Genomic DNA, 17,908 nt, shown 5'->3' with positions numbered 1-17,908 from the left:
ATGCGGCTATTCAGCATTTTTGACCCATAAGCTTCTGTGGGAGTATAGTTTTGCTTTAAAAAAAAAAAAAAAACACTGCTGCTGAAAAAAGCTATAATTAAAACGCTGAAAAATGCTACTGCAAAAAAGCTGAAAAATCGCCTTCTACAGCTTTCTACTGACCTTTTGATAACGTCCAGTGGGCATGAGACCTACTACTTCGATCATCCTCTTGACATTTCCAGCTACATGCTTGTTTGACTCATTTGAGTCCATACGTTCTGGTAAGAATGTTTACTCTCTCCTGTGCATTTTCTTTATTTTCATGACTATGAAAATTGTAGAGTCACACTTCAAGAGGTAGTCACCTGAAATGGTCTTCCAACAGTCTTGAAGGAGTTCCCAGAGATGCTTAGCACTTGTTGGCCCTTTTGCCTTCACTCTGCGGCCCAGCTCACCCCAAACCATCTCGATTGGGTTCAGGTCCGGTGACTGTGAAGGCCAGGTCATCAGGCGCAGCACCCCATCACTCTCCTTCTTGGTCAAATAGCCCTTACACAGCCTGGAGGTGTGTTTGGGGTCGTTGTCCTGTTGAAAAATAAATGATGGTCCAACTAAACGCAAACCGGATGCAATAGCATGCCGCTGCAAGATGCTGTGGTAGCCATGCTGGTTCAGTATGCCTTCAATTTTGAATAAATCCCCAACCGTATCACCAGCAAAGCACCCCCACACCATCACACCTCCTCCTCCATGCTTCACGGTGGGAACCAGGCATGTAGAGTCCATCCGTTCACCTTTTCTGCGTCGCACAAAGACGCGGTGGTTGGAACCAAAGATCTCAAATTTGGACTCATCAGACCAAAGCACAGATTTCCACTGGTCTAATGTCCATTCCTTGTGTTCTTTAGCCCAAACAAGTCTCTTCTGCTTGTTACCTTTCTTTAGCAGTGGTTTCCTAGCCTATATTCTACCATGAAGGCCTGATTCACACCGTTTCCTCTTAACAGTTGTTCTAGAGATGTGTCTGCTGCTAGAACTCCGTTTGCCATTGACCTGGTCTCTAATCTGAACTGCTGTTAACCTGCGATTTCTGAGGCTGGTGACTCGGATGAACTTATCCTCCGCAGCAGAGGTGACTCTTGGTCTTCCTTTCCGCACGTGAGCCAGTTTCTTTGTAGCGCTTGATGGTTTTTGTGACTGCACTTGGGGACACTTTCAAAGTTTTCCCAATTTTTCAGACTTACTGACCTTCATTTCTTAAAGTAATGATGGCCACTCGTTTTCCTGTACTTGGCTGCTTTTTTCTTGCCAGAATACAAATTCTAACAGTCTATTCAGTAGGACTATCAGCTGTGTATCCACCTGACTTCTGCACAACACAACTGATGGTCCCAACCCCATTTATAAGGCAAGAAATCACACTTATTAAACCTGACAGGGCACACCTGTGAAGTGAAAACCATTTCAGGTGACTACCTCTTGAAGTGTGACTCTACAATTTTCATAGTCATGAAAATAAAGAAAACTCTTTGAATGAGAAGGTGTGTCCAAACTTTTGGTCTGTACTGTATGTGAACTGGCTTTGTAGAAAGTCGGTTTGATTCACATACCATGCGAATCAGATGTGGATCAAAATGCATCCAATTCACATATATTTGAACGAAGCCTAAAGCTTACAAAAACGTTTAAGCACAGGCCTTTACAATATTAAGTAAGCATGTCAAAAACCCAGAAAGTCAAACTGGTGGGATGGGAGACCCGGGCTCAGCCGCATCGGTTGGAAATGAGCATCTATGGAAAAAACAAAAAGGAACACGTAGAGGTTACCATTGGTGAAAATACATCCAGGAATACAGACAACAAAAGTTATATGCATATATATTGCTTTTCTGCACAAGGTCAACTTGAAACCTACCCTTCCCCAACCCATGGATCTCCTCTAATATTTATTTAATGTAATAGGCAGTCTCCTTGACAAGAGACAGCCCTAGGAGATAGGCTATGGTCTTTCAGCTGCAATTGCCAAGGTTTGAGATTGGTTTTTAAGTAAGTTGGTTAATATACCACAATCGGAAGAGGCTAAATGTACTTAATAAATGTGGCTGGCAATTTTCATACATTTTATATTGTTTATTAATATTTTTTTTACAGAGTATGGTAGAGTCCATCAAGCACTGCATTGTGTTGCTGCAGATTGCCAAGGTAAGTCATGTCTACCTTCTACCATATTCTATAATAAAATCACCTTGCATGTGACTGAATGTTTTGGAAAATAAAAACAAAAATATCTACTGGTAAAATAAACAGGAGCAGGGTGAACTAAAATTTGGAAGCGATGTGTTGCATCACTGGGTTCTTGAGCGCTAATAAGTGTGTCAGTCAGATGCAGGTTTGTACTGTGGGTAGGTGTACATGGAGGGGGTAGGGAATGCGGGCCAGATACAATAAGACAGTCTGATGTACTCCAAACAGCAGCAATGATTAAAGGCACATTGCACACTGCTGCGTAACCTGGGAGGAGAGCAGGAATGGCATTAATGCTTGTATGTAAGGTATCCTTGTATTGTAAATCCTTGTTTTATATATAAAAAAATTTTTAATGTATTTTTTTATTTATATTTTCAGCAAGCATGCAGTTGACAAGCATGACAACTGCAACATTTTGGCCAGTAAAATAATACAGATAAATGGTCACATAATAACATAGTAAAGTCCAGCTAGCAGCATAAGGTTCACTAACTTGGGGGGCAGCTGCCAAACTGATCGGCTTTCCAGCCAAACAGTTGAACAACGAATGGGTATCAATCTGTCGTACACCTACTATTGCATGAAGGGGGAGGCCCTGGTCTATGGTGCTAATATTTATGGGTTAGTGGGAAACCGTGGTGGCTGGTGCATTGGGGGGCGCAAGGGCGCTGCCCCCCATCCATGCGTCCAGCCCCCTAATCTACATGCGGGGCGCCGGACGCATGGACTTCAATGGGGCTTCTTTTTTTTTGTTAGCCATGTGATTAGAGCCATAGGGCTCTAATAGGCTAAAGATCGGGTATTGTCACACGGATTCTCCTCCTGGCCAATCGGGAAGCAGGTCTTGAGACCCGTTTTCCGATTGGCCTAAAGGAGAAGCCATGTCATTGGGCATGGAGGAGGAGGGAGGAGACGCAGAAGACCGGAGGAAGAAGCCAAAGTCACCACCGCCTGCTGCTGCAGATATCCAGGCAGGTTGAGTGAGCGGAGGGGGGGGGGGGCAGGGGGTGTCCTGTTCTCTGTCCTGTCCTGGGGGGGGGGGGGTGTATGGTGCATAGCCTGGTGTGGTCCGGGGGGGGGGGGTATAGTGCGGTCCGTCTGCCGCCCCCAGGCCCTTGGAGCACCTGCCACCACTGGTAGGAAAATGTGATGTCAATTAGTGGGTCATTTAGGAACAGTCTAGTTAAATACTTTTGAGTATATCTGAAACTTTGTGCTATTGATGGCATTTGTGATGTTGTGATAGTAAGCCATGAAGGTGTCTTTATTTTATTTTTCCTTTTCTGAATTTGCTCTGATATTTCCGGTGCAAATTGTGATCGCCAGAGTTCTCTTATGGACGTTTTACTTGCAGTACATGCCTGAACCATGCAGGGGCTATCCTTGAAAAGTGAACTGAAAGATTTGTAATGAATAATTCTATATTAAAAAGTCCCTACTGGTCAAAAGGTTGCGAGAAATAAATCCATGGACATAGCAGCTGTGGTTGACATCACAAGGGTGGAATCAGCTTTGCTGTATTTTTATACACCACAATTACTATTGCACTGTCACCATCTGTATATCCATTTTTTAAGTCTAAGGTGTTCATGCTGGTTATTGGGACGGACACTGTCCTCTTTCTGTTTTTGTCCCATCAGCTTTAATGGTAATCCATAATTGAGAATTGTGTTTTCCTACTGACTCTTGGAAAACACATCTAGCCGTTCCTACAACACCATAATAAGGTTGCCACCTACTTCTAGCTTTACTCAATCATTTTTTTTTTTTTTTTCTATATCTTTCAGTATCCATCTCAAGAGCGTGGCCATCATTTTGCTTTGTAGTGCTTAAGTGCTTGTGATATTTTGGCAGAGATCTCTCCCCTTGGGTCCCAGAAGGACCTTAGAAGCTAACATGACCTTTAGCTTGTCAGAAACCATGTGAAGCTTAAATGAGTTCCAGATTGCTTAATCCGTTTATAACCAAGAAAGGTCTTTTGTGCATGAGATGAACGGTTTAGCATGCAATTTTGCTAATTATGACAAATTTTGTTAAAATCCGCTTCTGACAATTATGTCAAAATTAGTTAAAATTCTATTCTGGGCAATTAAAAGCTATTTTTTTACAAAGTGTCCTGCATCCTGTTACCTGCGTTGGAAAATAAAGTATGGTGCTTACATAGGCCCCATTCACACCCCAGCGTTTTGTAGCTTGAAGCTCCAAAACGCTGAAGGAGAAAAATTCAGTTATTCTCTATGGAGTTGGTTCACATCTCCACTACAAGTCACCTGAAGTCAAATGCCCGAGACTGCATTCACACCTGGGCGAGTTCAAAGCACCGAGGTGTGAATGACAAATCACAGAACACACATTTGAAATGGCAACCCACATCTTGCAAAGCTTGTTGCCCAAAAAAAATTCAGGAGCTGCTTTTGGGCGACATGCTTCACACGATGGGGGTTGCCGCAACTGCAGCACAATTTTATTGCGTGACAATCACTGCAGAGCAACACCGCGATTCTATGTAAGGCAAATCTGCCCACAATTCAAAACACTGAGGTGTGAATGCAGTCTACAGCTTAAAGTTCTGGAGCTTTTTTTTGTAGCTCAAATCGGGCAGATTGATGCCTTTTTTTTTTTTTTTTTTTGTTCCATAGAAATGCATGGAAACACTTGATTTAGGCGTTTTTGTGCGTTTTGCTGCTCAAATGCAATAATTAACCACTTAAGCCCCGGAAGATTTTACCCCCTTCCTGACCAGGGTTTTTTCTGTCATTTTTGGTGTTTTTTTTTTTTTTTTTTTTTTTAACGTGTAATGGCGGCGATCTGCGATTTTTTTTTTTTTTTTTTTTTTTTCTGGTACTGCGACATTGCGGCGGACAGATCGGACTCTTGACTGACATTTTTGACACTTTTGGGGTTACCAGTGACATTACTACAGTAATCAGTGCTATATATATATATGCACTGTTACTGCAAAATTACACTGGCAGGAAAGGGGTTAACTTTATTGGGGAAGGAGGGGGTTAAGTGTGTCCCTAGGGGCGTGCTTCTAACGGTGATTGGACATGGCTACTGGTGTAGGAACAGTGATCAACGGTCGTACATAGTAGAACCGTATGATCACCATTCCTACACAGGGGAGAATGACAGGCGGCTTGTTTACATTAGCCGCCTGCCTTTCTCCCTTCACGGCAGACGATCGCGAGTGACCGGCGGACATCGGGACCGCCGGTCACATGCACGGACTTCCCGGGGAACGAGGTGGGCGCGTGCCTCCGCGGGCGTGCGCTCGCCCGCTATTGGCCCACAAGCAAGTGACAGGCGAGTGACGTACCCATACGTCACTTTGCCTGGCCGGGGCTGACCGCCGCAGTATATGTACTTGCGGCGGTCGGCAACCGGTTAAATGAATATGAATAATAAAATAAATAAATAAACCTAACCACAACTCTTAACCTTAATATTAACCCCCTAAGCCAAATATTAAACCCTAACACTAATATTAACCCCTGATCCTAATTCTAAAACCCTAATATTAATCCCTAACCTAACTAAAGAAGTAAATATAGAAATAATAATAAATGAACACCTAACCTTTAGGCTCGGATTACACTGGGGCAGCTTCAAAGTCGCCCGACTCTGAAGCCGCCCCATGCAGCGCGGCTTGCAAACTACTTCTTTAACAGAAGTTAAGCAAGCTGCTGCAAAGCCGCCCCCAAATAGTGCAGGAATCTTTTTCTAAGTCGGAGTGACTTGAGTCGCTCTGATTTTAACTGTTACATTGCACTGAATGGAGCGTGACTTATCAGGCGACCAAGTCACCTGACAAGTTGTCCCAGTGTGAACCGAGCCTAAAACCCTAACCCCTTACAAGAAAAAGGTAAAAAATAAATACATAATAAAAGCTAAAAAAAGATGAAAAACAGCAACAAAAAAGCTTTAAAGATGCTGTACACAAACGCTCAGAAACGCGCATACGAACGCCAAACCCCCCTTCCCCCTTCTGCCTTAAAAAAAAACGCAACACGCTGGTGTGAATGCAGCCCCATGGTTTTATGGTTTCCGTGTTTTGCTAAGGATTATATGAAATCCCATGAAATTGTTGCCATCGGTCGCAGTGCGACTGATTTTGAGTGTCTGCTATTCTTCTGAGATCACGCATCAAAAACTGCATATGAACTCGCTCTCATTGCCTCATATTCCAGTGTATACAACTGATCACTGCTTTTAACATAAAGTGACTAGAAATGGCTTGTATTCACCCAATCTAAAATGGAAGGTCCTTGTTGCATGTGTATTTTCTGATAGGTGAAATCTCGCATGCCAATCATGGCTTCTCCTCAAGTGTGGTCTGGATCCTGTTCTGAAGTATGACAGCGCCAACACTGGGTGATTGATAGAAGTAGCTGTAATGAGAGCAGGACTTTGCAAAGCTTCCCTTCCCACTCTAGAAATGTGCTGTGATCCTTCAGAGACATAGACTTGCTCAATAAAGCAACAGTCCTCTCATTAGTACTGGCACACCAAGCTCTACAAAAGGAAGAGGAAAAAGGCAGTGCGCTCAGTCAATTTCTAGTCTGCTCGAGTGGGCCAGCATTATCATTGATCTGACATGGCATTCACTGCAGAGCATTGTGGGTTTTTATAAAGTGTGCTTGTTAAGGAAGTTTGGATTGCATTATCATGTGTTCAGTTCTCTATGGAAAGATACAGAATTTCCAGTTTTTTTGCCCTCGTGCTCTGAGTGGATTGTAGCCTTCTACGGACTAATATAGAACGATTTGTCTTCCTGTTGCTTCTATGTTGAGACAATGGCTACCTGCAGACTTTAGGAATAAATGTTCTACCGGATATCTGTGATCATGTTTATGCCTAACACTCATTAATTATGTTTAAGCAACGGGGGTTGGCTTGCACGTGTTTTGTTTAAAATCTGACTTGTGATCCAGCGGAATATGTTCTATACCTCCATCTTCCTCCTGCAGCACCCCTCCTTTTAGTCTTGATTACACAGCTATGTAAGCTCAAATGGTTCTGTTCTTTCAGGACCTAATGTTCTCTACTGGATTTTAAACATTAAAATAAATTCGAAGAGCACATTAGTGACTAAAATAATGTTATGGTTGACCTTATCCCTGGTTGTTTTGGTCAGCAGTCCTAAAAGTCATAACTCCTTTCTTTGAAGCTAACACCTTCAGTTAAAGGAACCCTGTACTAAAATATAATCTGCTGTTGCTGATGTCTCTGTCCATAATCATTTCTCAGCACAATGTCTAATTGCCCGTACACACAATCCGAAAATCGGACGACAGATCTTCCGTTTGTTTTTTTTTGCATGATGGTTCCATATCTAAAATGAAAAGTTTACTAAAGTTACGAAAATTCTCGTACGACCTAATAAAACTTCAGAAGTGTAGTAATTTGTTGTAATGTATTTGTATTTTATTTTCAAATGACAACTGTACTGAATAAATGAAAATTGTACGATCTAGTCTCGTACGGTAATTCTTTTCATGCTTGTCCAATCGGATAATATCGGATGAAATGTCATGATCAGCTCTCGAAAGCTGTGTACTAACGATTAGATTATTGTATGATCACTTTGAAAGCGGGACGTCTCTTTCGTTTATCAACGAACGGAGCGCTCCATAAATCATAACTACTGGGTTATATTGCCTCCTCCAGGAGTAGGACAAGGTGGAACAAAAAACACCTGGCTACGCCCATGAGCCGTCCATAGCTGGCATATAGTCAGGAGTAAGGACCTAGGCTTCCGGCTGGGATCTCTGCATTTTTTTTTCTCCTTCCTTGCATCTTTTTTGTTTTTTCCTTTGGGAGATCTACAATCAACTGCCAGATGTCAGGGTGGCAGGAAACCAGACCACACGGGGATGCAGATAAAATAAAGCAGTTTATTGGAGCTAACAAAAATAAACGCACAGCAAGAGTGATGAAGTGAGAGCAGGAACAAGCTGGGGTCAAATCCAGAAGTTGTTAGTCATCCAAGCCAGGGTCAAGTCCAGAAGAGGGTCGTCTGCTGATGCGGGGTCGAGAGCCAGGAGAGTAGTCAGCCAAGCCATGTCATACACGGAGGAACAGGAGACTGCTAGCAGAGATGCACCCTGGAGCACAAACAGAAGGGCAAGGACTGCAGCCCATCAGGTGATAGATATAGTCAAGTGTGCAGCAATTGATTCAATCAGAGTTTATAAGAGACAGCAGTCTGCACATGTCCAAGATGGCTGCCAACAGGAGGACAAGGTAAGACCTTGACACCGGCCTGAGCGACGGGCTGAATAATCTAGATCCAGTGGTCCCCCCCACCCCAGCCAGTGAGCACATGCAGACTGCAGCTATGCACTAGGTTGGCCTCGATATAGCCTGACAGAAGCCTCTAAACAAATTCTTTGATCTGCCCTTTCAAGGCGATCGCCTGTTTGGGGCTACCCTGGATGACGTCATTAAGGGTATCATGGGGGTTAGAGTACCTTCCTGCCACAATCAAAGGGAAGGAGCCTTTTCACAGATGGGGGCCCTTGTCAGCCCATAGAAAAGTTTGTGCTTCCGGGACGAAGAATAAAGAGAAACAGATCTTTCAAATCTTCCCTGTGAGGTTCCAAGCAACCTTGGTCTGGTAAGCCTAAAGCTAGCTTCTCCAGACCCGCAGAAAAGACCCCTTCAGCATGAAGGTCTGCCTTCACCCATTATTTGGGTGGGGGGACATCTTCACTGGTTTCCAGCCCTGTGGACTTCTTTTGTGAGTGTCAAGGAGGTCTCGCGAAATGTTTATTTTGTGGGTAGCCAGACAGGGGGGCAAAATTTGTTCCTTTCGGTCTTTTTAGGTCCTGAGGCTCCTTGTGCGGATTTAATTCCTGCAAAGCTTCAGGTGATGTCTGAAATGCCTAAGGTCCCCCCTATCCCCGTCGAGGGAATTGATTTATCTAGGTCTGTTTCAAATTCTGACCAGGGTGGTCCTTCCTCTGGACAAACTTCAGGAACCACAGGCTGTGATTCACCAGCTGCTGTTACACATACAGTTCTCTCTCCCGATTTGCATACAGGTTCTGAGTCTGGTGGTATCCACCTTCAGGACAGTTCTGTTTAAACAGTCCTACATGCAGCTCCTTTAGCAGGGTCGTGTCCACCGGAGGATACAGAGGTTTGTGGAGCGGTCAGGGGTTCCTCTGGCAGATAGCGCAGGCATCCAAGGGCCACGGTAAGGCCAGTTTACTCTTTGGCTCAAGCTTTTTCCACAGTTCCTGTGAGGAATCAAGGGCAAGGATCTTCCGATCATTCTTATGAGGGCTTCCTCTCAGAGAAGATCAGTTGTCCCAAGGGCTGATCTACCAATCTGCTTTACAGTTGCTGGTTTTGAGGACTTCGCTATTGAAAGCCAGGTACTGAGGGATAGCGGTCTGTCTGGATCATTGATCGGTACTATGGTAAAGACGAGAAAGTCCTCTCCAGCAAGATAAACCATCGTATGTGGAAAGCATACATTTCTTGGTGTCGATTAGCACTTCTCCTCGATTCTTTTCTGTGACTCGGATCTTAGTCTTTCGCTAACGGGGCGTTGAGCAGAAGTTGGCCTTACCATCTAGGACCTGGTATCTGCCTTGGCAATCTTTTTTCAACGACCCCTTGCCACACACTCTTTAGTTCGTACCTTCATTCAGGGGGTTCGACATGTGGCTCTACCTGTACGGTCACTTTTGCCGCCATGGGATTTAAACCTGCCCAAAGTTGTCTCTGACTTCCATTTGAATGAGGACATTGTGTTGCCTTGTGTCCCAAGCTAGCTCATCCCAAGGAATTTGCCTTGCATACCTTGCATGTGGTTCATGCGTTCGGGTGTATCTGGCAGCTATGGAGTCCTTTTTGGAGGTCAGACTCGCTTTTTGTGGTTACGGACAGATCAAGGAAAGGGCTGGCTGCTTCTTCGGCTACCATCTCCAGATGGATCAGAAAGTCAGTGACTTAGGCCTATTCCATTAAAAAGGTCAAGTTCCTTCTTTCCCTGTCACGGCACATTCTACCTGGGTGCTGAGTACTTCTTGGGCCTTCCGTCATCAAGCGTGAATATCTCTAGTTTGCAAGGTGGTCACTTGGTTGTTGGTGCATACGTTACCAAATTCTACAAAGTAGATACTTTGGCATCTTTTGGTCGCAAAGTTTTTGCAGGCTGTGCGGTCGTGTGACGCTGTATCCAAATAAAATTGATGTCCTTTTTTCCCTTACAAATAGAGCTTTCCTTTTGATGGTATTTGATCACCTCTGCAGTTTTTATTTTTTGCACTATAAACCAAAAGATTATGAAAAAAAACAAACTATTTTTTACTTCTGTCAACAAAAATAGTTGAACACCGTTCTAAAAGTCCATAATAAAGGTGAGTACACCTGTTAATATGGAAGTCTGATCCGCAATAAGCACTAAGGGCAGGAATAGCTCTTCTAAGGAGTGAAGCCAGTTCTGTAGATAAATGCAAGGAAAGAGAAAAGTGCCTCTAAATGCAGTATTTTATTATGCAGACAGGCAAACAAGTGAAGACTCACATAATGGCTGCTCCATATAGGCTCATCTGGGGGGTGCAAGCCCAATGGTGGATGTCCAGCAAACGTGGCTCAAACAGAGCATGCGCGCTTCTTTGTCATTCACTTGACAAATGAGCGAGCATGCTCCGAGCCTCGCGCATGCTCTGAAATGCGTTGTGGTTCTCTGCTCTTTGGTGACGTCATGCGCTAAATGCCGCAACTCTCCCGTTTTCCGCAGCAATCCCGACTGCTACATCCCTGGATTGTAAAGGCACACCTTTGCTGGATATCCACCATTGGGCTTGCACTCCTCAGATGGGCCTATATTGAGCAGCCATTATGTGAGTCTTCACTTGTTTGCCTGTCCGCATAATAAAATACTGCACTTAGAGGCACTTTTCTCTTTGCTTTCCTCATTTTCCTTTTGGCACTGCTTTTGGACGTCCCAGTAGCTATGATTTTTGGAGCGATGTTTCTGTCGATGAACGAAAGAGAAAATGAGATTTTTTTTGTACTTACCGTAAAATTTGATTCTCTGAGTTCATTGACGGACACAGAAACGTGCAAACCTGCAAACGGCCGCCATTTTATTCTTCAGAGTCTTTGCTAATAAATATATATATATATATATATATATATATATATATATATATATATATATATATATATATATATATATATATATATATATATATATATTTGGGGTTTCTAAGTAATTTTCCAGGAAAAAATACAGGTTTTAACTTGTAAACAACATGTGTCAGAAATGGGATCGGTCAGAAGTGGTTAAGATAAAAAGCCTTCTGTGTGCAGCAGCCCCCCCTAATACTAAGGTCCCTCTAGATCCGGCGATGTTGCAGGAATGTCTCGGCTGCCGGGACCCCCCCCCCCTCATTGGCTGAGACAGCAGCGTGGTGCCATTGGCTCCTGCTGCTGCCATTCAAAGTCAGTCAGCCAAAGAGGAGAGAAAGGGGGCGGGCCGCAGTTCCTTGTCTGAATGGACACACAGAGCTGTGGCTCGGCTTGGGTGCCCCCAAAGCAAGCTGCTTGCTGTGGGGGCACTGAAGAGGGACCCAAGAAGAGGAGGATCTGGGCTGCTCTGTGCAAAACCAACTGTACAGAGCAAGTAAGTATAACAAGTTTGTTATTTTTAACTTAAAAAAGGAGACTTTACAATCACTTTAATAGTCTTCACTGTGGTTCTAGGCATTGATACAGCTTGTGTCCATCTTCTGACTTGTGCCTGTCTGATCTCAGTGACAGTTTTTTGCTGCCATTAGTTGATTGTTTGCTTCACTTGCACTACCAGGAACTGACATGTTACAGGAAATCTATTTTTAAGCTGAGCTATTTATGACTACAGCTGATCACAGTTAAGTCAGATGGCTTTGTATGAGAAGGTGATTAGCTACACCTGATTGAGTAATGTTTAGGAGGGGGGTCATCCTTTTTTCAACTCAGTGATTTTTTTTTTTTCTTTTCTGACATGTTGGTGTTATATCTTTCACTTGGATACTTGGATACTTTAAGTTGCACTTAGTAAATACAGCTGGAAAAAACAAAATGGTGTCTGTTTTCATTTCAGGCTGCAAAGCAATAAAAACATGATTATTTTAAAGGGGGAGATTCTTTTCTATACCCACAGTATATAGCGCCGACTGACTTTCAGTGATCTCTGAAAATCACTGTAGTCATTGGTATCAGTCCCTATCAAGGTGGCTTTATAGTCGGAGGAGGTATACATACAGTAATAGAACATTTTTTGAAATCTTTTTCTGCTTGAATTGCAATTGCTGTGCTGTGCTGTTTTTCTCATTGTATGGCCATGTATTTTATTTCTGTCTCAGCAATGTGCAATATTTTGGCTTTCATTTCATATGTATTTATCAGCAGTCTGGTAACTGCTTGAGCACCAGCTGTATGAAAAACCAGTAATCAGAGTAAAATTGTATGATCCTTCACTTGCCAATAGCTATTGTTGGTTTTCTGTAGTAGTATCCGTACACTGTTTTCCTGTTAGTCCAAAGAGTAATGGTTTTAAAGCGGTAGTATACTCTGCTTTTTAACTTTTACCTACAGGTAAGCCTATAATGAGGCTCACCTGTAGTTAAAACGATTATCTCCTAAACCGGCACGGTTTATGAGATATTTGCCCTGCATGCAGCCGCTGACACCAGCGGCGCATGTGCTCTGAAGGTCCGGCGGACCTTCAGAGTGCCTTGCCGACTCCTTGCCAGAAAGTGAACTCCTGCACGCATGCGCGGGAGTGGCGTCATCACGGCTCTGACCACTCACATCGCCGGAGCCGCCGAACCCGGAAGAGACGCAGAGGGAAGATGTCCGCTGCCTCAGCGGTGTCCTGGCGACCATGTCGGAGCTTCGTTCTAAGGTAAGTATTTCATAATGAGCTAGAATGTGATGCATACTAGTTCATTATGCTTTTGTCCTGCAGGGTTTTTTTTATTTTTTTATTTTTGAGGATACAACCGCTTTAATAGAACGAAGAGTGAAAGACCGATCCGAGCCTCTGGTGATCCCAACAGGTCACTGTCTTTAAGTTGCCTACCTCTGTTGTGGGTTGGAATTGTTCGATGTGGTGACTGCATCATATTGCAGCTTACCAATTGTTCGATGTGGTGGCTGCATCATATTGCAGCTTACCAATTGTTCGATGTGGTGGCTGCATCATATTGCAGCTTTACCAATTGTTCGTTGTGGTGGCTGCATCAGTTTTATTTTCTTTTGGCTTTTCTCCCAGCGATCACGTGACTGCTCGGCTCTCTCCTCTCCCCCTCCTTCCCTGCTGACGTCGGCTGCAGTACTCGGGCCCACCCACTGGAGCTGTCAGCCGGGCAGAGGAGAGATCTGAGGAGTCAGCTGAGCGCTAGGACACATTTAGTGTTCTATTACAGGGGGGGGATTATATAATTTTTTATAAGTGGCTTAACAACCACTTTAACTGAGATAGATAGATTTTCCCAGCTATTTGATATTGATTCCCTTCAAGACAATATAGCACTCCAGTGAACTCTCTAAAATGCACATTTGCAGGATGAGATGAATATTTTGTGACCGTAGTAACACATTATAGTCTAACTAAAGGCAACATTTTTTTTTTCGTTTTTTTTTTTTTTTTTTTAGTTTCGGACAGACGGGAGCGGGATTGGAATACCTGCCAGTTTTTATTGCTGTCTGTGTCCCTGTTAGGGAGATTCACCCGCTCTATCCTGTTCACCATTATCATTGAAAGTGAACGAAAAAAAATTTTGGGTTGTCCCCAGAAAAGTAATAGATGGGAAATCTTCCAGTGGGGACACTAGTTCTGGTGACCTGGGGGGCCCTAAGATATTCCCTTAATTTACAGGGATTTCCTATCACTTCCTGTTGTCTATGAGACTGGAAGTGAAGGGGAAGGGAAAATCTCCCCAGTGGGACACAGATGGCAAAAATAAACCTCACACTCTCTATAGGAAAACTTTCTATTTTTTGGATAGTTCTAATTTAAGGCCTTGTAGACCTTGTCTTCGCTTGTATTTTGAGCAATATTTACCACCAGGCTTATAGAACATTTCCTGACTGTCAATTTACAGCAGAACTTAAAGGATAAGTTCACCTTTTTTAATAAAAAATAATAAATGCACATTTTTTTGCAGGAACAAGTTACATGTTCCACCCTAAAAACGGGTGAAAAAAGAACCTATTCCAGAAGATGAATTTATCCTTTATTCCTTAATTTGGAAACTTGCAAGCAGGAGCAATTTTTTTTTGCAGAAAAAACACACTGCGTCTCTAATGCAGTGAAGGCTTTTTACCTTCCTCTATGCAAGATGCTTTAGAATGTTCACTGAGCTGCCCCTACCCAGCAAGGTGTGCCAAGAGGAATGAACTCCTGAGTTACGTCATCCCAGACTGGCCACTTAACCACTTGCCGACCAGCCACCACAGATATGCAGCAGCAGGTCAGCAGGTTCATGCGAATCACCATACCTGTACGGCGGTTCGCGGAAGCAATCCTGGGGGGCGTGCATGGCCATTCACTAGCGGGAAAGCTGATCCGCGGGACCTGCCGGACACCCGCGATCGCTCCCCCGTGGAGAGAGAATAGCGGTCTGCTGTTGTAAGCACAGCAGACGGTTGTTTTCTCAGGAATTTACACTTTTCCTATTTAGGAGTACAGGTCTGTGTTGATTCCATAAGCCCATCCCCCCACGCAGTTAGAAAAACCCCCATGGCTCACAAGTGTCAAAAATGTAATTTAGGTGTCCGATCTGTCCCCCGCAATGTCGCAGTCCAGCTAAAAATCGCTGATCAGCGCCATTACTAGGAAAAAACATGACATCAATTTTTCCCCTAGTTTGTAGACGCGATAAACTTTTGCACAATCCAATCAAATTGCACTCATTGGGATTTTTTTTTTTACCAAGAATATGTAGCAGAATACAAATTGGCCTAAAATGATGAAAACATTTGATTTTTAACTTTTTTTATTGGGCATGTTATATAGCAGAAAGTGAAATATATATATATATATATATATATATATATATATATATATATATATATATATATATTCCAGAATTGTCACGCTTTTTTTTATTTTTTTTATACCAAAAAAAAAAAAGAAATTGCAGAGCTGATCAAATACCCTCAAAAAAAGCTCTGTTTGTGGGGCAAAAAAGGACATGAATTTTTTTGGGGTACATCGTCGCATGGCCACGCAATTGTCAGTTAAAATAAAGCAGTGCCGATTCAGGTCCAGAAGTGGTTAAAGGAGAAATACAGCCAAAGCTCATTTGTCTGTGCTTCTCCTGTGAATCACTGGAGTGCAGTTCCTTCTGCACTCCTGTGACTTGTTTTTAGCAGTCCAGGCTCAGGAAAGATTGCGACCATATGATTGGGATGTGCACACATGCCTGGACTGACATCCGGTTCAGCCTCTCAGTGAGCCCAGCGCTCCAGTAAATGGGGGGGCAGAGCAAAAAGTCGGTGACTGACAGTGCGAACTGAGCAATCGGTGGTGTTTGAGCCGATTCTCAGTATTAGAGTCGGTAGGGGTCAGATGCAGAATCCACCTAGGTAAATATGGTTTAAGAAAAAAACAAATCCTGTACTTCTCTTTTAAGATGGCCAATGACCCCAAACTCAGAATAAGCCAGGGAGAAGATGTTGACGCCAGCGATGGAGCTTACAGATGGGGAGAGTATCAAAGGGTTTAAGTCGGCTTAAAAAAAAAACTTCTAGTAGGATTTGGTAGGAATTGGTGAGCTGCAGCACTACTGGACATTTTCTGAAATTTGCTGAAGCAGCTTGTTTAAATTGACAGTCTGCATTCCCATTAAGATATATTTAACTCCATACTGGAAGTGAGTTGCTTGAAAGGCTTTTACAAACCTGAATGCTTCGCCGTCACTTTCTAAAAGCTTGCTATACACACTGCTTTCATGTGCTGAAGCACGTATGCAGGAAACATGTATTAATGGCGCATGTAGGCTGCCATTGCTGGCCCTTCCTTCTGGAAATGCTAGATGCTTGGCTGTCATGTTGAAACAATGCCTTTTATCACTTTTGGAGTCACAAACCTGGAGCAAGTATACAGTTAAAGCTGAACTCCTGGATAATAAAATATTGTTTAAATACAAGAGTCTGGTATATTCTTCCTTGAATCTTGGTGTACTGTGTGTATTCCTTCCAGTTCTGTGCGGTAATCCAGAGAAACTTTGTGTAGGAGTTTTTTTTTGTTTTTTTTTTTTGTTATCAAGACCACTCGCTGCTGCTCCCTCTCTTTGTGCAGGGTGACTGGTCTTGTCTCCACCCCCTCCTGTAGTTTTCTACAGGCAGCTTGCAGTGGGTGGAGCCTACTTTGCCCGCCATACAGCTCTGCTCTCTGCACAGGCTATGTGCAGCACAGTGATGTCATGGCTGCTTTTACAAGGTCATCTCTGGGTTTGTAAAGCCATTTGGGCACACAGTTGATGTATATGCTTTGTTGCTCTGTAGGAAAGTATTATATTGAATTTGTTTTTTTTTGTGCCCGGAGTTCAGCTTTAGACCTTCTAAATGTGTTTTATCTTCCTGTTCTACAGTGGTGATCGAAGGTTTGGGCACCCCAGGTAAAAATTTGTATTAATGTGCATAAAGAAGCCAAGGAAAGATGGAAAAATCTCCAAAAGGCATCAAATTACAGATTAGACATTCTTATAATATGTCAACAAAAATTAGATTTTATTTCCATCATTGACACTTTCAAAATTACAGAAAACAAAAAAATGGCGTCTGCAAAAGTTTGGGAACCCTGCAGAATTTATAGCATGCACTGCCCCCTTTGCAAGGCTGAGACCTGCCAGTGTAATGGATTGTTCTCAATCATCGTCTGGGAAGACCAGGTGATGTCAATCTCAAAGGTTTTAAATGCCCAGACTCATCTGACCTTGCCCCAACAATCAGCACCATGGGATCTTCTAAGCAGTTGTCTAGAAAACTGAAACTGAAAATAGTTGACGCTCACAAAGCTGGAGAAGGCTATAAGAAGATAGCAAAGCGTTTTCAGATGTCAATATCCTCTGTTCGGAATGTAATTAAGAAATGGCAGTCATCAGGAACAGTGGAAGTTAAAGCAAGATCTGGAAGACCAAGAAAAATATCAGACAGAACAGCTCGCAGGATTGTGAGAAAAACAATTCAAAACCCACGTTTGACTGCACGATCCCTCCAGAAAGATCTGGCAGACACTGGAGTTGTGGTACACTATTCCACTATAAAGAGATACTTGTACAAATATGGTCTTTATGGAAGAATCCTCAGAAGAAAACCTCCTGCGTCCTCACCACAAAAATCAGCGTTTGAACTTTGCAAATTAACATATAGACAAGCCTGATGCATTTTGGAAACCAGTTCTGTGGACCGATGAGGTTAAAATCGAACTTTTTGACCGGAATGAGCAAAGGTACGTTTGGAGAAGAAGGGGCACAGAATTTAATGAAAAGAACCTCTGTCCAACTGTTAAGCATGGGGGTGGATCAATCATGCTTTGGGGTTGTATTGCAGCCAGTGGCACAGGGAACATTTCACGAGTAGAAGGAAAAATGGATTCAATAAAATTTCAGCAAATTTTGGATGGTAACTTGATGCCATCTGTGAAAAAGCTGAAGTTCAAGAGAGGATG

The 17,908-nt window shown here is 43.1% G+C and overlaps 1 protein-coding gene across 3 annotated transcripts in view; it reads left to right on the top strand.

Annotated features, from left to right (window-relative positions):
- The window catches only part of OSBPL9 (oxysterol binding protein like 9), a 260,826-nt gene that overhangs the window by 170,459 nt on the left and 72,459 nt on the right, over positions 1–17,908 (top strand). For all 3 annotated transcript variants that reach the window (XM_082265508.1, XM_082265507.1, XM_082265509.1), the window contains one exon: positions 2,134–2,184. In XM_082265508.1, coding sequence (XP_082121634.1) covers positions 2,134–2,184 — 51 coding nt within the window. The remainder of the gene's footprint in view (positions 1–2,133; positions 2,185–17,908) is intronic.

Source organism: Pelophylax lessonae (assembly GCF_965119305.1).
Source record: "Pelophylax lessonae genome assembly, chromosome: 8".
Taxonomy (NCBI): Eukaryota; Metazoa; Chordata; class Amphibia; order Anura; family Ranidae; genus Pelophylax; species Pelophylax lessonae.
This window is presented reverse-complemented; position numbering and strand designations above follow the sequence as displayed.